Genomic DNA, 17,500 nt, shown 5'->3' with positions numbered 1-17,500 from the left:
TATTATTATTATTATTATTATTATCATTAATATTATTATTATCATTCTTATTATCGTTATTATTATAATGATGATAATAGGAACAATTATAATAAACTTAAACGGAGGATTGTGACGTCCACAGAAATACCGATGGTGCTGTATACAATTATAAATACGAGCACACGTATACAAACACACACAAACACACACACACACACACACATACACACACACACACACACACACACACACACACACACACACACACACACACACACACACACACACACACACACACAAGAATCCACATCTCACAAACGCATTCACCACTCACGATAAACGAGTCAAGAGAGGCCTCTGATAACTATCATTTTTAGCGTAATTTTGTATTTTTTCTCCATTCTAAAGATATTAATGAGAGTTCTTGGGCGGTCCACGTGCCTCCACACTGCTCCACAGCACGTCTGACTTACTGCTCAATCAATACAGGTTCTCTGAGCTTGACTAACTCCTTCGTTCTCTCTTTCCCCCTTACTTCTTCCGTTTTATCGCTTCGCTGGTGATTTTGGCGGATTTTTTCCCCTCCTTGTGAAAAAAAGGAGTAAATGTACGAAATTAAACTTCGATCAGAGAGTAGTATATGTGTGGACTCTATGCTGTACGAAAATTGTACGAAATTTCAACCAAAAGTCAGTACGTATTTTGAGATGTACGAAAGCTGTATGGAATTTCAGTTGGAAGTCAATGCATACTTTGAGAAGTATGAAAACTGAGCAAAATTTCACATTTGCGTGTATTTTAAGATGTACATAAATTTCACGAATTTTCAACGAGAGAGCAACATTTCCGTGTACTTTAGATTGTTTTTCGCAATGAATTTAAAAGTTCGCGTTATAAGGTACTTTAAATCACGGTATTATGTCTCCGGGTAAACGTTATCATTACTTAGCCTTTGAAACGACCCGGCAGGGAGAAAGAAGCAAGATGGCTGGTAGTGCTGTGCAGACATGATTCTTTGGATCGACACAATCATAGACTTTGTATGCAAGTGTTTTTGTGTTTGTTTTTTGTTTGGATTTGGGGATATGTTAGTGTATGTGCGTGTTCTGTTTAGGTTTGTGCAGTATGTGGGTGTGAGGTTTATTTTTCTGTATGAGTGTTTGCAAAAAAGTATCAGTGTTTCCTAATATCCTATTTGTAAAACTACCCTGCATCCTAATCCACTCACCACATCTACGTAATTTACCTAACGCTTACCTTATCCTTATAATTAGCAAGGATCGATATGAAGGAGTATCGGTTGAGCCAGCATGCCATTCCCAGCTGAGCCTACACAGCACTAGATGCCGGCTGGCGGCGCGCACAACCTTGTAGTTTGGTGACACGCGAACACGTGAACTCACTGACACGTGAGCTCAGCCGAGTGGCAATAAAACACACACTCTTCTCTATATGTAACCTGTATTCCATTTAAAGAGCGGGGAAAGAGAGGCCTATAATGTATGTTAAGAAAGGGTATGGAATGGTTTAGAGTAAGTCAAATATCAACGTCTCATTTCTATCATTTCCATTTTGTCTGGTATTTACCATGTATATTTAATATACAGACCTTTAAATTTATATTAAAGCGTATTTTGTAAATCTTACACCATAGAGTATAAAAAGAATAGTTAAAAGTATTACGTAGTATGAACGAAATTGTTTTGTTTTCTCTTTTACAAAATAATCCCTGTATGGGTTGACACACCTAGATCAGGATTTAAAACACACACACACACACACACACACACACACACACACACACACACACACACACACACACACACACACACACACACACACACACACACACACACACACACTCACACACACACACATGCACACACACACACAGACACACACACACTCACTCTCCACCTCGTCCTCCTCCACCTCGTCCTCCTCCACCTCGTCCTCCTCCACCTCGTCCTCCTCCCCCTCGTCCTCCTCCACCTTGTCCTCTTCCACCTCGTCCTCCTCCACCTCATCCTCATCCACCTCGTCCTCCTCCACCCCGTCTTCTTCTACCTCGTCCTCCACCACCTCGTCCTCCACCACCTCGTCCTCCTCCATCTCGTCCTCCTCCACCTCGTCCTCTTCCACCTCGTCCTCCTCCACCTCGTCCTCCTCCACCTCGTCCTCCTCCACCTCGTCCTCTTCCACCTCGTCCTCTTCCACCTCGTCTTCTTCCACTTCGTCCTCCACCACCTCGTCCTCCTCCACCTCGTCCCCTTCCACCTCGTCCTCCTCCACCTCGTCCTCCTCCACCTCGTCCTCCTCCACCTCGTCCTCCTCCCCCTCGTCCTCCTCCACCTCGTCCTCCTCCACCTCGTCCTCCTCCACCTCGTCCTCCTCCCCCTCGTCCTCCTCCACTTCGTCCTCCTCCACCTCGTCCTCCACCACCTCGTCCTCCTCCCCCTCGTCCTCCTCCCCCTCGTCCTCCTCCTTCCAAACAATACATTACTGTCGCGCCGAAAACCATGAATCACAGAAGCAGTAGCTTACACGCGTCACGAAGAGACACACGCATTCTTATCTCCTTTTCCTCGTTTCTTCGATACATTTTTTGCAGGTTTTACTTGAAAGAGCTTTGATCCCCCTTTCCCTTTATACTATAATAGTAATCATGATAATTATAATGATAAGAATAATGATGATATTGATAATAATGATAATGATAATGATAAGAATAATGATGATGATAATAACAATAACAGTAATAATAACAACAACAATGATGATAATAATAATAATAACAATAATAATAATAATAATAATGATAATAATAATATTAATAATAATAATAATAATAATAATAATAATAATAATAATAATAATAATAATAATAATAATGATAATAATCAATGATAATAATAATAATAATAATAATAATAATAATAATAATAATAATAATAATAATAATAATAATAATGATAAAACTAATAATCATAATGAGATGATAATCATAAAGATGATAGTAATGATAACAATAACAGTAATGACAACGACAAGACAAGTAATTAAACACACAAACAAAGAATAAGATAAATAGATGAAAATGAAAAAAAATCGACGATATTTCACTGATTGGAAAAAAGAACCAAGAAAGGCACCTGAGGGGCATAAGAGTCAATATGCAAATGTATTTATTGCCGCCTTTGGAATTTCGTTCCATCACCTTTACTTTGAATTGGATTCCCTTAATTCTCAAACCGAATCAAAAAGAAAAAAATTGAAAAAAGAGAAAAAATAAAATAAAATAAAAAGGAACAGAAGAGGAGAAGAAAGAAAGAAAAGAATATATATATATATATATATATATATATATATATATATATATATATATATATATATATATATAATATATATATATAATATATATATATATATATATATATATATATATATATATAAATATATATATATATATATATATATATATATATATATATATATATATATATATATATATATATATATATATATATATATATATATAGAGAGAGAGAGAGAGAGAGAGAGAGAGAGAGAGAGAGAGAGAGAGAGAGAGAGAGAGAGAGAGAGAGAGAGAGAGAGAGAGAGGGGGAGGGAGAGAAAGAGAGAAAGAGAGAGGAAATCAAATCCAAATAGACTATATACATTACATTTCCTCTGACGAACACAAAAAATAATATACACGTACACACATTGTAATTTATTCATTCAATCGTCCTCGTAATTCTTTCAAGTAGATGAAGTACATAATAAAAAGAGCCTTCACTGCTGTTCTTCTAGGAATCAGTATACATTTTAATTAATTCCATCGCTCGACCCTTTTGTTGGTTTGCTGATTTTAATTAATTTCAGACCGCTATTAAAAAAGAAAAAATAAATAAATAAATAAATATCATATTTTCCGAAATCATCCCTTTCTTCTAAAATTATAACCGTGGCATAACCTAAATAAGTTTAGGTATATTCTATTGATATGAAATAAATTAAGACGCCTGTTTTTGTTTTTGTTTTTATCGGACCGAATATGCCCTCTGTAAGTCCTGTTAGGAACATGAAAGTAACGAATTAATACCATACATACCATTCCAGCACCATATATATCGCTTAATGTGAAGCGTTCTTTTCGTTATGGTGTGTATGTCTGAGACTATATTTGTCAGCAATGATGGTTTTCATTCACTTTCCTTTCCTAGCTGCGAGAGACTAAAATGTATCATCTTGAAGAAAGCTTCTTGGACTAAATACTTTTAAATGAAAATGAGGTCGATATAAAATATTCAGGAATAACACTGATTAAGGAAAGAGGATGTTATGTTTTTAATCAATGGTCCAGAATTAGACTTTTTTGAGTGATGGTATCATTCAGTCATTGGTTCATAATTCCCGTAATTTCCACAATAAGTAAATAGATTAGAGAACAAAAAGATAAACAAAGATATAGAAACTCAGACGCTAGTGTATCGTCCAGAATATCAAAACGATATTAATTCTCATAACAAGAAGATAAATTACAGAACAGGAGCATAAAATCATATAAAAAAAGGAAAGAAACAGAAACGCAGAGAGAACATGGGAATCAATACAGACATGCATTCATTATCGGTCGATCACCCTGGGTCACACGACAGCCGTGCCCCCCGGTGCCTCGCTCCTCAGCCAAAAGGTCATTCGTGATAGCTCCGTTTCACGTCCGGATTCGTGCATTCGATGTGCAGGCTGGGACTCGGTGCTGGGGGTGCGTTTGACTGGGCTTCCTTGCAGAACGTCTCATTTGTGGCTTATTTATGATGAAAATATTGTTTCGATGTAGGTGTTTACATTTTAATTTTTCTATGTATCTGACTATTTACTTTTTATGGGATTTGATTTGTTTTTGTTTCTTTTTTAATATACAGTGACGACTGAGAGCCCATACTTATCCATTTCACCAATTCCCTCTCATCTCTCTCTCTCTCTCTCTCTCTCTCTCTCTCTCTCTCTCTCTCTCTCTCTCTCTCTCTCTCTCTCTCTCTCTCTCTCTCTCTCAGACAAAGCTGAACTGAAATGAAAATGTATTTGTTTACTCCCAGTCAAAAAAAAAACTATATATATATATATATATATATATATATATATATATATATATATATATATATATATATATATATACATACATACATATATATATATATATATATATATATATATATATATATATATATATGTATATTTTTTTCTTTCTTTCTTTCTTTCTTTTTTCTTTTTTCTTTTTCTTTTTTTTCTTTTTCTTTTTTACTGTGACATCAACAGTACCTTTAGCAAAGTCTGGATTGTGGAGGTAATATTCTTTTCCCCCGTAACGAAAGGTTATTAGTTCACACTATGTCCATCATATAAACTATTTGGAATTTAGGAGTTTGTGGATATTCTTAAAGAAAAAGTTCGTAAAGACAGCTGAGTGTCTTAAAGGGTCGTATTACTGCGGCTAAGTGTGTAATCACAGTCATTTTAAGATTACAGTGTCCAGAAGAAGTGCTCATTTACTTAGTGATAACATCGATTCCAGGCTTATACCAGTTATTATAATGTTATGAACAAATATGTATTTAGTATATCTTGATTTGCTCGTTCCTATTTGTTGTTTGTTAATCTATTTGTTTGTTTTAGGACCGTAGCGCATGTAACATAAGCAGCAAGAAAATGTTTGAATACATGCAAGTTGTGATTACAATTACGTGCTTTTTTTTCTCTTTTTGTGCAGATGCCAAATTCCATATAAGTACTTCCCCTCTGAGATATAAAACGACCAAATAAATGATAACAGTAAAAAGATGAAAGCAGTCGAATATATAAAAATAAACGTAACGAATCATAGGCTAAGCAAGCAAATAAAGATACAGAAAGAAAAAAATAAGCACATTCATGAAACATTTCGTCAGTACGTTGCGTGCTGCATGCTAGCCCTTTGTAGATAAAGTCGCAGCTAAAAAGATATAACATCCGGACATAAAAGCAAAAGACTGAATTACGAATCAACTGATTCGTGAACGTATGATTTGAGTGCCTTTTTGCTAACTTTGATTTTGTTTGAATAAGCAAAACGTTATTTGCCTTGCTCTTGGACTTGACACACGCAAAGAAGGCAGTCCAGCGTCGACATCCAGATCTCCTGGAAAATTATATCCGCTTTCGTTCATATTGTGAAACGTCTCAGTGGTTTTCGTCTTCTATAAGAACCAATAAAACGTTCGATCGCACATTACATAAGCTCCATTCGCTGATTAGATATGCTGTTTTAGATGATATACATATATGTATATAGATAGATTGGTGCGTGCGTGTATGTGTGAGTGTGTGTGTGTGACTGAGTTTGTGTATGTGGATATGTATAAGTGCTTGAACCAAATCCACCTGCTTCCGTTCCAGATCACAGAGGACGGCGACGTGGTCCCGGAGGCCGAGTGGAGGAAGCTGTACGCCAAGAGGGAGAGGGAGGAGAGGGAGAGGGAGAAGGAGGACCACAGGATGCGACTGCAGGAAGCCGAGGAAGCGTCAAGGAGGAGGGTGAAGGATAAGATAAGGAGGAGAGAGGTAAGGTCAAGGAAGCGTGCAGGAAGTAAGCATGAGGAGGACAGGAACCCGGAGGTGTGTCGAAGGAGGTCAGAGGTCATGCGAGTTACTTTACGATTTTAAACACGTAGATTGAATGAGGTTTATTGGTATTCGAGTTTATGGTTTATTTCCGGTTTATTATTTAATGGTTCACGCCTGCAGTAATGGAGAGTTCAATTAAATGGGATATTGGAGTGAAGGAGAGTCAGTGAGTAAAAGGTAAATGAAAATAGATCTTTGTCGTTATATTTATATACTAATTAGTGTATAAGAATTGATAGAAGATGGTATTCTACTTTCCATAAAACAACATGAACAAATTCATTAATTTTCATGAAATGAGATATACCTTTAGTACTAGACAGTCATACAAATAGCCATCGCTTACAATACAGACACACACAAACATACACATACACAAATATACACACATGCACCACACACAAACTCACACACACACGCACTCTCTCTCTCTCTCTCTCTCTCTCTCTCTCTCTCTCTCTCTCTCTCTCTCTCTCTCTCTCTCTCTCTCTCCACACACACACACACACACATTATATATATATTTACATGAACTTAGATTTCGTTGACGATTAAAAAACCCAAATTAACAAGCAATGTGCGTGAATCACCGTTAAACACGTTTATATCTTAGTGTAGGCTAAGTCGATGTTTATGTAATAAGTACCGAAATCCTATATCAACCCATAAATAACTTGAAAGTAAAATAAAATGACATATTATTCATATAATTAAGAAACTGCTTCATTAAGTTTAGAAGTGGAATAAGGTTTAATGCGACATAAAAAAAATCCAAACAAAGGTTACTTAAAGGCGATGCGGAAATAAGTGGCTAGTATCTGCCTGAACAGCTTAAAGATAAGTTAGTATAAGGCTAATTATAAGGCGATAATGATGAGTCGTAGTCTAAGATCATAATAATGCTTAAGAACCATCCGAATAACCAAAACGGATTATTCAAAAGCTAATGAAATGAATCAAGGGGCGATAACTTGGCCATAAGACAACCAATAGGAATACATAGCAATAAGAGAGACAATAGCATTAATAGAAGCAATAGTGATAAGAGAAGCAATAGAAAATGAATAGCCATAAGACACCAATAACTATAAGAGCAGTAAGCATAAGGGAAACACGGGTTGAGCGTGAGGTAGGAGGGTGAGGCTGAACTACCACTTCAGATGAGGCGCTCGCTCAGGCTGCTGTTAGAGCGCGAGTGGCGGCGTCTGTACACCCAGGAGCTGCAGCGTTTGAGCCAAACGGGAGGCCACGACCCGAGGCCTCAGCTGCAAGAGGCCCAAGCAACAGGGAAGACGGTCAGGATCATGACAAGGGAGGTGAGGCGAGTGCAGGTGAAGAGGAGGAGGTGGGGCGACGTGGGGGTGCAATAGGGGTGGGGGGATCTCGTGGGGAATAAGGAAGGGCGTTAATACGTTCTGAAATAAGGAAGTGGGTGGGTGAAAGTGAAGTTTGATAGTGTGTGTTGCTGCGTTGGAAAGAAGGAAGAGTACGAGTGACAGTGATTTTTCATGGCGTGTGTTAATGTACTGAGAGAGGAACGAGGATTGATAGAAGTGATGATTGATATGGAGGAGAGTGGTGAGGACTAATTGTAAGAGTGGTGCTTTGATGTGGAAGGAATGCCACAAAGAACGGAGGGTACTGGATGATGCAGTGCGACACAAAGAGCGAAAAGTTATACGTGGAACATTTAGGGCTACGAAAAAGTCGAACCGAGAGTTTTCGGGACAGAGATGACGTCAGTGTCGGCACTGAACGAAAATTCAAACACTGAACAAAATATGACTGTCTTTTAATATGATATAAGAAAAGTATATCCTTCCACAAATCAAAATGAGTGAGAGGAAGCATTAATTTTCTTTTATATTCATCCTCATTCATAAGAACGCTGTCTACTGTATGAAAAGATGCACTGTACGTGTGGAAAGATAAGAACACATGTGTTGATTATATAAGAGATTGTCTTGAAAGATGAATGTTAACATGTAAATATGTTCTATGACGACCACTTTCTATAATGTTTAGAAGATATAAATTTGTTATATTGCTATGTAGGAATCATGCGATAGTAAGTAGAGGAAAATTGGAAATGATTTCTATCCAAATATAGATGAATCAGCGTTTCAGATACAGTGGAATTAGTAAAAAGGTATCGACATCTGACTAGTAACAGGACTAGCATGAGAAAATGAGAGGGAGGACGGGTGAAACGGAACTATATATCATCGACGGAGAATATTTTACCTGACTTGGCACCAGATGTTTCTCTTTGTGTAAAGGATGTTAGAGATAAAGGAAAAATCTTCCATTCTAGATGTGAGAATTTACAAAAAAAAAAAAAAAAAAACGTTCCTATGAGGACACAGTACATCAAAAGAAAAATTAATTATATACGTTGTAAGTACTACCTACTGTCATGGGCAGTATTCATATCCACGCTTCATATAATAGCAGAGTGATGATAATCATAGTATTTTTCGCGCTACCAAAGACTGAGATATTATGAACCAAATTGCCATACATAAAATCGTGACAATAACCATTATTGGTTAATGACCGCACAATGAAACCGATTACAATATTGATTTCTGTCCTTTCTAAATCCAACGGTTTTATTGTCAAATGCCATATCAAAGGGAAGCTACATTATAATTTAGGCTGGAAGTCTTGGTTAGAAATCCTATAAGTGATACCTAAAGTAATCCTTACATCCAATATTCTGCAGCAAACGTGCCTGAGGTTAATAGGCAGGGGATGATCTTGAAAATAAGAAAACAAATAAAAGATAAAACAGAAAGAAAAAAAAAGAAGAAAAAATATATATATACATATACATATATATATATATATATATATATATATATATATATATATATATAATATATATATATAATATCTATATACATATAATATATATATATATATATATATATATATAATATATATATAATATATATATATATATATATATATATATATATATATATATACAATTATATATTGATATTATATAATATATATATATATATCATATATTACTTATATGTATATATATACTTTATATTTTATAATATATTATATATATATATATATATATATATATATATATATATATATAAATATATATATATAGTCATACGTCAGATAATCTTCCTCCGCAAGACGACCAGAGGGTTGCCAGAGCCGGAGTCCGAGCGGGTCGTGACGCGAGGCTCAAGCGGCGGCCAAAGGCCATTTATCAGTCGCGGGAAAGATTACCCTGTATTTTCCATCGGATTTTTACAGTCTGGAACAAAAGCTACTCTTCTACTTGGGTTATGCAAATGAGCATCAAGATAGCTCTCATTCCAATATTTCTTGAGCTTTAGCTGAAGATGCTGCCTTCCTTGTAGCGAAAGCTTGTACTTCTTTTTTCTTTATTGTCAACCAGCATAGTAGTTTGCTTAATTGTTTTACTAGTATAAGCTTTATAAGCTTTGCAAACCGTAGTTTTGTCGCTCGCTAAAACGTGTATTTGTATTTAGTCATTTTTCTTGTTTAACATTCTCGGTAAAATTTCCAAATGGAGTCCACATCGAAAATGACGTAAGGAATATTATTGTTATAAGTGCAATTTCCCTCAGTATATATTGCAGTTGAGGCCCTTGCCAATTCCTTTTTTTTTACTTTTGTTTCGCATAAAGTCTCTTGATGCTTTTTGTTTTGTCTATTCTCTTTCTTTTTCCTCTTTGACTGTGATCTGGACAAATCACAAGTAGAAACATTGGTCCGACACTCTGGAGGTACGTGAGAAAAATACTGGGAAAGTCGCCATGTTTTACGACTTCGTTCAGATGTAGCTATTCACACGTGACTGTTTTTTTGACTGCAATATATATCATCTCTCTCTCTATAAACATGTGTCAAAACAATGGGTTGACGAGTGATCACACAAATTAAAGCAAAAATGAATAAATGAATAAATAAAATGAGATATAAACGGAATTAAACGAAGGCCTTGCTCACACCTCGCCTCCCGCCCCAGGTGAAACCCTCTAACAAAGCCTCCGCTCTCGAAGTCGACCATTTCCACTTCGACATCGAGTGGAACTACAGGCCCGTAAGCGCCTCGACGGACGAAGCTCGCACCTCCAGCGGGACCCCCGGCACCTCTCAGGAGACGTCGGGGCCCTCAGACATACCGTCGGGGCCCTCGGACATCCATTCGGGGCCCGGAAATGGGACTTCAGACGGCCAGGATGAAGGATCGAACGGACTGGCGCTTGGCATGGAAATTGGCAAGGGCAGGACGGCCGGGAGGACGCGGAGGACGCAGCAGGAGGCGAGTCCGGCGGGGAACGGGTCGTCGTCGGATAGTTTCCCGGACTGGATGAGACCGAGGAGTGAGTTGGACGGCTGTCTCTCTCTCTCTCTCTCTCTCTCTCTCTCTCTCTCTCTCTCTCTCTCTCTCTCTCTCTCTCTCTCTCTCTCTCTCTCTCTCTCTCTCTCTCTCTGTGTGTCTCTCTCTCTATCTATCTATCTCTCTATCTTTCTATCTCTCGCTCTCTCTCTTTCACTATCTCTTTCTATTTTTGCGTGGGTTTTTGTGTCCTTCAGGATAATTCAACAGTTACTGAGGCTTCCTTCTCAACCAACCCTTTCCCCCTCCTACAGGGTTCCTACAGAAGCCAAAATTTGCTGGCCGAAAGGGCATGGTTGGCGAGCCCTACGTAGCATCCCTGGGCCCCAACCCTTCTCCACGCTATATCCACATCATAAGACCCACAAACAGCTGTCGAGAGGTGTGTTGTTGGAATACCGTTATAATTGGATAAATATTTCTTTTCGTATCCCTTATTGCATCTTTTTTTCTTTTCTTTCCGAGGTTTAGATTTTTATGTTAGATCATTTTACAATAGGTTTGGGAATGGTAAAGGTTATATCAATATTGTTTTCACTGTTGCTGTTATTAGTAATGATAATGATATTGATTAGTGTTTATGATGATGGAAGAGATTTGGCGATACCGGTGATGATGATAATAATAACAATAATGATAATAATGATTATGATGATGATGATGAGGAGGAGGAGTAAAAGGACGAGGAGAAGGACGAGGAGGAATAGGAGGATAATGATGCTGATGATAACCAAAACGACGATGATGAATATACACAGAATACTTAAATAACTGAACAAAACCCATGAAAACAACCCCACCCCCCCACTTCCCTCAGGTGTGGTCCCGGCTGTGCCCTCCCCAGCCCGGGCCGGTCCGCCCCCGACAAAAGCCTGCCCCGCCCCCTCGCCTCCGCCTGGTGTACGCGGGGGGAGGCGCTCCTTGCCACACGCCCACCAACCTGGCCCTTCTGCAGCAGCCTGCGGGAGCTCACAACGTCACCGTCTTCCAGGGTATTGTTTGTGTTGGAGGTAAGCAAGTATGGGGAGTAGGTGGGGAGGGGGAAAGGGGGGGGGATTCGTGCAGAGCGAGGTGTAAAGTACAGAATAAAGAAGATTAGGGAAAACGTAAGACTAACTGACGGCCTTTCCGCTCTGATGTACCCCTTAAAGTCGACAATGCAACGTTTTCTTTGTCTGCTCTCAGATTTTTATTTTTTCCTTAATTAAAGAATATATAGATTTTCCTTGAATTTTCCTTCGTTGTTCTATTTTCAAGAGCAGTATCATCATTATTATTAAGATAAGTACTATTACCACCAACATTAGCAATACAAATGATGGCAAAAATCACTCATATAATCATTATCATAACATATATCATCGCTCATCTTCCCCCTTCAGACGAAATCGAATTCAGTTCCATGCGACGGCCCAGTTTTCCGTTTTCTTTGACGATCTACGAAGACGGGGTAACTACGGGAAGACTCAGCGCCTGCTGCGAACACCGCTACGTCCCCGGCAGCAGGCTCGGGGGGCCTTCGGGTCATCTGAGAGTGATCGAAATCGACGGCGGAGAACCCTGTCTGCGGTGAAGGATCCTTTTCTTTGTTTATTCAGTTATACATTTTGCTCTTGCTCTCACTCTCTTCTGTTTTTCGTTTGTTTGCTTGTGTGTTAGTGTGTCTTTGGTTATACTTTGCAATATTAACTTGGCCTCTCTTATATGGTTGTTTACATCTCTCCACTTCTCTCTCTCTCTCTCTCTCTCTCTCTCTCTCTCTCTCTCTCTCTCTCTCTCTCTTTCATCTGTGCTACTGTCTGTCTGTCTGTGTCTGTCTGCCTGTCTGTCTATCTATTTATTTTTATCTATTTATTTATCTATCTATCTATTTATTTATTTATCTATCTATCTATCTATCTATCTATCTATCTATCTATGTATCAATCTACCTTTTTATCCATTTATCTATCTATCTAACTCCACTGAGCCTCATTGAATTTTAGCATTTCTTTCGCTGTATACCGAAGCAACAAAGTGAGGACTATCGGACGAAACAAACCAAAACATCAACACATATCCAGTTCTTTCGTTTTTGTATGAATTCAGCCATATACGGAATATTTGCACACTATACATTATATATTATGCTTCCTTTTTAGCTTATAATACATCAATCGGTTTCAGGAACCAGGCTCGAAAATGCGCCTTTACCTCTTTTCTTAACGTTATTTATATAATAGCGCGGTATCTCATAACATGCAAATTCCAGAGAAACAGATTGGCAAGATCTACCCTCTTTAGAAGTGGGAAAAAGGCCACAAGGAAATATGTTTTTGCTTATGATGCTAATCACTAATATATGCTAAACTGATCTTTAACATGTTTCTTCTATTTTAGTTATAATTATACTAATTACCATAAAAATGACAGTAATATGTAATCTCGTATTGATTCCTATTTTTTAATATAATCTGACATTTATTGTATATAATTTAAACGGAAAATGGGTGAATCAAACACAGGTTCACCAATCATTAAAAAAGCAGTTCATTATAAATGAGCAAATAATGGGTCTTCATAGTAAATAAGCCGAGTTGAGTCAATTTACGATCAAATGTAATGAGGCAAAATGTAGATGGAGTTAACATTTACGCCAAGATATCTTTTGTGATTATATATATCTTTTTTGTTATGCGAAGTAGTATGTATCTGCATTAGTTAATTACATGGTGTGTATTCAGTGTCATGATTTTCTTTATGACAGCCTATCCTGAGCGGGAGTTAATAGTATTTAACACGCATTGTTTTTGGATCATATCAAATAGGTTCTTGGTAGTCCTAATTCTAGATTATCAGATATCCAGACGTAAATATTTATAACCACATATACGGTAAAAATAATCTTCACAGTCGCTGAACTGCAGAAATAATTCAAAGATTAAAGCGTATGTTTCAGTAACATCTAATCAAATTCAGAAACTGAAAACGCATTTGGGAACTTCATTCTTAATGTATTAAGAAATATTTCGTTTCATTTCAGAAACGAAAAGAAAAGATATATACAGATAAACTACACCAGGCGCCAATCCTTTTGTGTCCCTAATTATCTTCAAGGCTTAATCACCCTGGCTTGCTAACACCATCACTCGTTCCCTCATTCCAGCTGCCAGTTACGAGCGGTCGAAAAGCGCCACCAAAGCCGCCGGAGGACGAGGCAGGCGAGGGCTAAGGGGTCCTCACCGCGGGCGTACACTCCGCCGGGAGAGACAGGTTAGTTACGTCTTGGGTTTCGCGAATGACGTAAGTTATAAAGGGGTAATGACTGAACGTGAGGTCGCAGTTAAGTTTAAATTTATATTAGGGTAACAAAGGTATTTATTGGATAAATACCTGTAGGAATCTTATAAATCATAATTACTATTTTGAACCAGGTAGAAATCTGAGTGTGGTGGCCCTCTAATCTATTTTAATTGCTCTTATTTTTTGGGTTTAGGTAGCGAAGCTGGAACATTTGAGGAGGCTAGCACTAGCAGTGGCAGCAGTAAGAGTAGCAGTAGCGGTAGCAGCACAGACGGAAGTAGCAGAAGCAGTGATGGCAGTAGAAAAAGCGGGAGCAGGAGTAGCAGAAGTAGCAGCAGCAGAAGAAGCAGCCAATGCAGCTCTAGAAGGAGCAGTAGAGGAAGTGACGACAGCAAAGGGAGTAGCAGCAGAAGGAGTAGCAAAAGTAGCAATGATAGTGAAGGGAGTGGCAGCAGAAGCTCTGGCGACGAGAGAAGCAAGAGTAGTAGCAGCAGCCAGGACACTGTCGTGAGCAAGGGCCAAGAATCAAGTCAAGAAGATGAAGAAGAGGACATCAAAAACGAGGTGGAACACGAATCAGACGAGGACGCCAGCAGAACGAGCAGCACCAGCTCCTCCTCCGACATTGAAACGGGAAGCAACTACAGTCTTCACGTGCGATCGATGAGGAAAGATCGCAGATTCCTACGACAAGATTCTCCGGATTCTTGCAATGGCCCTTCCGATGTGGAAGTCGCAGCAGCTCTTGGGGTGACAGTCACCCCGCCAGAGCCTCGCAGCGGGTCCCGGTCGCAGCAAATCTCGCCGGCGAGCAGCAGAAGGCAGTCGAGCGGCCGTGAGAGCACCTCCAGCCGTCGACAGCGTTTATCTTCTGGGAGTCGAGGTTACAGCAGGAAGTCAAGTAGTATGGAAGAGAAGATAGACTCCAGTCGCCTATCGAGTCGCAGCCGCAGGCAATCAGTGTATTTATCTACAAGTTTGGATTATCAAGTAAGTGATGAAGTAGAAGATCCGTTTGAGGGAAACAGTGATCGAAGTCAACAAGGATCTCCCAGATGTCATCTAAGCTCAGTCGAAAGTCGACCTGGGACTTCCAAAAGTCAGAGAAGCCTTGCAGAGAGTCGCCAAAATTCCACCAGTAGTCAAGGAAATCGTCCAGAATCTTCCAGAAGTCACGAAAGCCTTGCAGGGAGCCGCAAAGATTCCAGGGGCAGCCAGGAAAGTCGACCAGGGACTTCCAGGAGTCAAAGAAGTCGCGCAGAAAGCCGCCAGAATTCAGAAAGCCGTCCAGAATCTTCCCAAAGCCTCAGAAGTCTCGCAGAAAATCGCCAGAATTCCAACAGCCAAGAAAATCGTCCAGAATCTTCCAGAAGTCAGGGAAATCTTGCTGAAAGTCGCAAAAATTCCAGAACCAGCTTAGACAGTCGTCCTGGAACCTCTAAGAGTCAAAGAAGCATATCTGAAAATCGCCAAGATTCTAACATCAGCCAAGAAGTCCGTCCAGAATCTTCTAAAAGTCACAGTCTTGGGGGAAGTCGCCAGAATTCTAGTGACAATCTAGAAGTCCGCCCAGAATCCCCTGGAAACCACAGAAGCCTTGTACAGAGTCGCCAGAATTCCAGCAAAAGCCCGGAAAGCCGTCCAGAATCCTCCAGGAGTCACAGAAGCCTTCCAGAAAGCCGCAAGAATTCCAAGGGCAGCTTCGAAAATCGACCAGGAACGTCAAAAAGCCAGAGAAGCTCAGCGAGAAGCCGTCAGAATTCGAGCAGCAGTCACGAAAACCCCCCAGACTCTTCCAGGAGTCACAGAAATCTTGCAGAGAGCTTCCAAAATACCAGTATCAGCATGGAAGATCATACAGAACCTTCAGGAAGTCACGGAAATCTCGCTAAAAGTTATCAGGGTTTGAGTAACAGTCAAGAAAGTCGTCCAAGTTCTTCTAGAAGTCACAAAAGTCGTCCAAGTTCTTCTAGAAGTCACAAAAGTCTCGCAGAAAGTCGTCAGAATTCAAACAGCAGCCAAGGAAATCATCCGGATTCATCAGCAACTAACAAGAGTCTAACAGAAAGCCGTAAGAATTCCTGTAACAGTTTAGAAGGTCAAGGTCTTGCAGAAAGTCGCAAAAATTCCAGAGCAAGCTTGGAAAGTCGACCAGGAACCTCCAAGAGTCAAAGAAGCCTTGCAGAAAGTCGCCACAGTTCAAGAAATAGCCAAGAAAATTATCCAGAATCTTCCAGAAGCCGAGGAAGCCTTGCTAGAAGCCGCACAGCTTCGAGAGAGAGCTTGGAAAACCGGCCAGGTACTTCGAAGAGTCGAAGAAGCTCTACAGAAAGCCGAAGACATTCTAACAAGAGCTTGGAAAGTCGCCCGGGATCTTCCAAGAGTCACAGAAGCACCTCAGAAAATCGTAAGGATTCCAGCGACAGGCTTCAGAGTCGACCCAGCACTTCTGGCAGCCAAAGAAGCCATGCTAGCCGAAGCCAAGCTAGTCGCCCAGGTTCTTCCAAAAGCCAGAGGAAGAGTCAGTCTGAAATTGAAAGCCCTAAAAGAGGCATCGGAATCAGCGATCCGTCTGATGAGGCAGAGCTGGCTGGGATTGCCACCGGGGAAGACTCCTATGAGAGCTCGTTTGAGGAGGAAGAAAGTTCGGCCGAAGGCAAGCAAGCGGGAGAAAGCAAAGAGAAAAGAGAGAGTGAGGAGGACATCAGGGATGAAATCAGTGAGACGGAAATTGAGGAAGAAAAAAAGGTCGATGAGAGCGAAGTTGAAACAGAAGACGAGTGTGCCGAAATAGTTGATGAAGTTGAAAAAGTCGATGAAGGAAAAGGCGACTTAGAAACAGATGCAAAAGAAGAGCCTAAAGAAACTGATATTGAGGAAGAGATGGAATCTGAAGAAAATGTAAATATTAATAAAGAAGGGGAAGGAGGCATAGGAACGGAGGAGGAGTCAGACATTGAAGAAATGGAGGATATGGATGGAAATGATAAACAAACGAAAAACTAAGAGAATATGTGTAGGGCATAAGAGTGATATAAAAGTAGAAAATAGAAGACACGAACGGGGAAACAGAAAACTATAGCAAATTCTAAGCAATGCCTAGAAAACTATTGATTAGATGGAGAACTTTGTTCTTGATTATAATATTTATTTCCATTATAGTTTATCTCA

The 17,500-nt window shown here is 39.4% G+C and overlaps 1 protein-coding gene across 1 annotated transcript in view; it reads left to right on the top strand.

Annotated features, from left to right (window-relative positions):
• Positions 1 to 7,808: 7,808 nt before the first annotated feature.
• LOC119582979 (microtubule-associated protein futsch-like) overlaps positions 7,809 to 17,500 on the top strand; it is a 9,800-nt gene continuing 108 nt past the window's right edge. The window contains exons 1-9 of the mRNA XM_037931492.1: positions 7,809 to 7,964; positions 8,279 to 8,386; positions 10,673 to 11,030; positions 11,302 to 11,429; positions 11,865 to 12,057; positions 12,430 to 12,616; positions 14,193 to 14,299; positions 14,523 to 17,230; positions 17,492 to 17,500. The exon at positions 17,492 to 17,500 is cut by the window's right edge and continues 108 nt beyond it. Coding sequence (XP_037787420.1) covers positions 7,809 to 7,964; positions 8,279 to 8,386; positions 10,673 to 11,030; positions 11,302 to 11,429; positions 11,865 to 12,057; positions 12,430 to 12,616; positions 14,193 to 14,299; positions 14,523 to 17,230; positions 17,492 to 17,500 — 3,954 coding nt within the window. The remainder of the gene's footprint in view (positions 7,965 to 8,278; positions 8,387 to 10,672; positions 11,031 to 11,301; positions 11,430 to 11,864; positions 12,058 to 12,429; positions 12,617 to 14,192; positions 14,300 to 14,522; positions 17,231 to 17,491) is intronic.

Source organism: Penaeus monodon, chromosome 16 (assembly GCF_015228065.2).
Source record: "Penaeus monodon isolate SGIC_2016 chromosome 16, NSTDA_Pmon_1, whole genome shotgun sequence".
In the NCBI taxonomy this organism is placed as follows: domain Eukaryota; kingdom Metazoa; phylum Arthropoda; class Malacostraca; order Decapoda; family Penaeidae; genus Penaeus; species Penaeus monodon.
Note: the sequence above shows the minus strand (reverse complement) of the source record. Positions and strands in the feature narration are given on the sequence as shown.